The 3,656-nt window shown below is 42.5% G+C and overlaps 1 protein-coding gene across 1 annotated transcript; it reads left to right on the top strand.

The window, feature by feature from the left end:
* The first annotated feature begins 990 nt into the window (after positions 1-990).
* Positions 991-2,842, top strand: LOC111598423 (ubiquitin carboxyl-terminal hydrolase 38-like). The gene is made up of 4 exons (XM_023313665.2): positions 991-1,117; positions 1,175-1,319; positions 1,378-2,056; positions 2,424-2,842. Exons 2-4 carry the CDS (start codon positions 1,177-1,179, stop codon positions 2,793-2,795), a joined length of 1,194 nt encoding a protein of 397 aa, XP_023169433.2. The 5' UTR covers positions 991-1,117; positions 1,175-1,176; the 3' UTR covers positions 2,796-2,842.
* The last annotated feature ends 814 nt before the right edge of the window (positions 2,843-3,656 follow it).

Below are 3,656 nucleotides of genomic sequence, written 5' to 3'. Positions count from 1 at the left end.
ATACAGATACATCGTATGTGTGAGTGGTACGTTGTATACATGGTATATATAAATATATGTCGTAGCACAGGTGCCTGGCCAGGGTTTTGGTTACGGATTTGGGTTCGGTTTCAGTTTCGGTTTCGGTTTCGGTTTTGGCTGCTTCTTATTTTTTGGGGGTTGCTCTATGCTGTATGGCCGCAAAAGTGCAATACGCTCGTAAAACCAATGGCCAAATAGCCAAACGAGAAATGTCTAAGTAAAAATGTTGTGTAATTACGTTGCGTTACGCACAGATAGAGATACAGATGGTAATGAAAATAGAGTGGGGAGAATGGTCAAGCAGTTGGGGTCTACAGCTGGAGTTGGACTTTATGATAGTCGGCCACATCCCCCTCGCTCCGCTCCTCCCCTCCTCTCTACAAAAACGGCAAAAATCGTACTACGTCTCGACCACTGTTAGTTGGAAAAATCATAATTAGGCTTCGGTTTGCCCCCTTTTTGTGTACACGTGTGTGTATGGGAGTGTGCGTGTGTGTGTGTGCCTTTTATTGTTTTAATGAGCAGACTAGTGCAATTGTAGGCCAGGGTGGAGTCTGCTGAAACTGGCAACTTGTTTCGAAAACTGTTATAGCTTTGCCGGCTCTGTGCTTTTTATCAATTGATCTAACCGAACTGAGGTCTGGCTGTATTTAATTTTGGCAATTGTTTACCATTCCTTGTCATTATATAAATATTTAAATTCTATAAGTGGGAAAATCCTTTAATCAACTTATCAATAGAATTTCAGAAGAATCCTCAGTAATTTTCTGAGAAAATAAGGCCTCGAAATTTAAGTCTACGTTCGATTCACCTACCTACATTAGATGTCATTTGAGAGCTACTTCAAGGCATTCCAAACATAGAATGTTCTTCCCTACATTCACATTTAAATTCGTATAGTCATATTTAAGAATCTTTGCACACGTCAAGTCGAACACATCCCGAATATATATAAATATATATATATACAAAATAAATAATTTGAATACATAAATTAGTAAATATAAAAGTTTTGCAGCGTAATCGACTGAAAATCCATTGTAAATAGTAGATGTTTAATAACCATTCGTCTCTAGACACGAAAAAGGAATTGGAGGTAAGTATGTGATATTTAAGAGCGCATAAGTGATTCCTATCTTTCAAATATTTTTAGACATGTCTGATACTAATTCTGATTCACCACGAGGAGATCTGGTCAAATTGCCCAGGACTCGCGGCAATCCGCGTGTTGGTCTCGTTAATCTGGGCAACACTTGCTATATGAATTGCGCACTTCACGCACTATCAATGACTCCTGAGTAAGTTCAGCATTTCACACAATCGCTTAACTTGTCCAAGCTTTTGTTTCTTTTTCAGCTTTAGTAGGCAGCTTTTGCTTTTGGATAGCCCGTCGAAAATGATTGTGCAGATGCAACGTCTGATTGCACTGCTTCATTTTTCAAAATACTCCAAAATAATGCCGACGTCCGTACTATTTGCTACAAATCGGGCGATGTTTACATCTGGCTTGCAACAGGACTGTTCCGAGTATTTGGGACATTTGCTCAATCTTCTACACGAGCACGAGAAAGTCATGGGCTGGCTGTGGCCCTCAAATGCAACTGGCAGTTCAATTAACTGGGTGGAATCTTTAGATTTGCTTTTGCCTTACAGCAATAAAATGTCAATTGCGGACAGATCGTTCTCTGGTCAGCTGTCCAACATTTACAAATGTCTCACTTGCTCCTATGAGAGTAGCAATCCGAACAGTTTCCGCGAGCTGCAGCTCGCATTTCCCGAGGGCAAGATCAATCAAAAATCAAGAAAGCCTAATTTTACGGTTCAGGGTCTGCTCGATCTATACTGTACGCCAGAGATACTCGATGGCGATAATAAATACGCATGCCCCCAGTGCGCTAAACACTGCAAAGGCGAACGTCAGATTAAAATCACTGAGGCTCCGTTGAACATCATCATTACTATCAAACGATTTAACTACAATAGAGAAACCCAACTGCGCACAAAGCTATTGCATAAGATCATCCATGACGACATGGTAAGTGGATTACTCTAATATATGTCTTAGATATGAAGAGAGGAAAGTCGGAGGAAGATGGAGGAGAGAAGGGAGAGGTAGGAGGAGGCAAGAGATAGTAGAGATATGAGAGAATTGATGAGAGAGAAGACGGATGAGAGAGTGAAGGTAGCAGAGAGGAGGTAGCAGAAGCGGCGCAACAAAAACAGGGTAGCAGAGAGGTGGCAGAGAGATATGAGAGCAGAAAGGAGGGTGGGCAAGGTAGATTTGTATATATTTCAAGAGTAAATAATAAAGATATATAGCTAGACACGTTCTAAGGGAAAATAGCTCAAAAACAATTTATAAGTAATTATTCAATATATAAACTTACCTGATTTACACATAGATCACGCTCGATCTATATGACAGCCAAACGCTGGAGCAGACATATACGATGCACTATCGCTTGTATGCGGCTATAATACACGTTGGATATACCCTTGACTCGGGGCACTACTATATAATGGCCCGTGATCAGCAAGATAATTGGTTCAAATTCAACGATAGCAAAGTGGCTCACGTGAAACCCACAGAAGTTCGCAATTTACGATCCCCAAATTCTGCACACGTTCTTATGTACCACTTAACTGGCAAATCGGATCCGAACACGGAAGCAGCTGAGCCGGTTGTGATACCAATACCACCGGTGGCACCGCTCAAATTGAATGAACTGCCTACGAGACTTCATGACTTCGTAAAGCGAAATATCGGAAAGTAATTGAACTGTCGTACCACAGAGCCATAACGTATGCATTTATTATATAACATTTGTAATTTTGGAAATATATAAATATTTCTTTTATACGCTGCATATATTCAATACTCTGCGTAGCTTTTCACATTCGGCTTTACAGGGCTACTAAGAGCCAACTCCTGTTCACAGCCTCCAATGACCGTGTGCACAAATGTGGACAAGAGTAACAAGCCAGATAACATTTAAGCGAAATCGCTTTAAAATCAATTAACCGTAAAATCACTCGGCTATTTGCAACAACAAGCGAGCCGCGAGTCCTGCCGGACCTTTGTTGCCCTCGGACATCGATGCGACGCCGGCCAAACAATCAAATGTGGTGGCAATAACATTAGCTGCCCCAACCCAAAAGCGTGGCATGCGTTTGCATATGTGTCCGTCTGCATGCAGACGGACAAACAATCTGCCAGACCAAACAGAGCCCCCAATCGCCCCCACTACCGCCAAGTCGTAGGCGGCTGCTGCTGCAGTGGACGTGCTGCCAGGTATTAACCTCCATTTAATGTTTAACAAAGCCGCGTTACATGTGCATGGGGCGAAAGCGCAAGAGAAAAAAGTGATATATAAAAAAATCAACAACAAAACGGAACAGGCTGTTATGCCACGCCCACTCTCAACGGGCAGTCGCCAAACATTTCGATTAACATACGCAAACACACACTCACACACTAACACAGTTGACCATGAGATGGGAGGTGGGTGTGGCAACTGAAGGGGTGGTGGAGAAAAAAAAACAACATAACGTGCACGGGCAGCAAATTGAATTGCCGGCAAACAAGGCCGAGACCTGCAGGAAGCTGCGCGTCGGAGTCGAAGTGGGGCCGCAGC

This window comes from Drosophila hydei, unplaced genomic scaffold, assembly GCF_003285905.1.
Source record: "Drosophila hydei strain 15085-1641.00,03,60 unplaced genomic scaffold, DhydRS2 tig00000232-arrow-arrow-pilon, whole genome shotgun sequence".
In the NCBI taxonomy this organism is placed as follows: domain Eukaryota; kingdom Metazoa; phylum Arthropoda; class Insecta; order Diptera; family Drosophilidae; genus Drosophila; species Drosophila hydei.
This window is presented reverse-complemented; position numbering and strand designations above follow the sequence as displayed.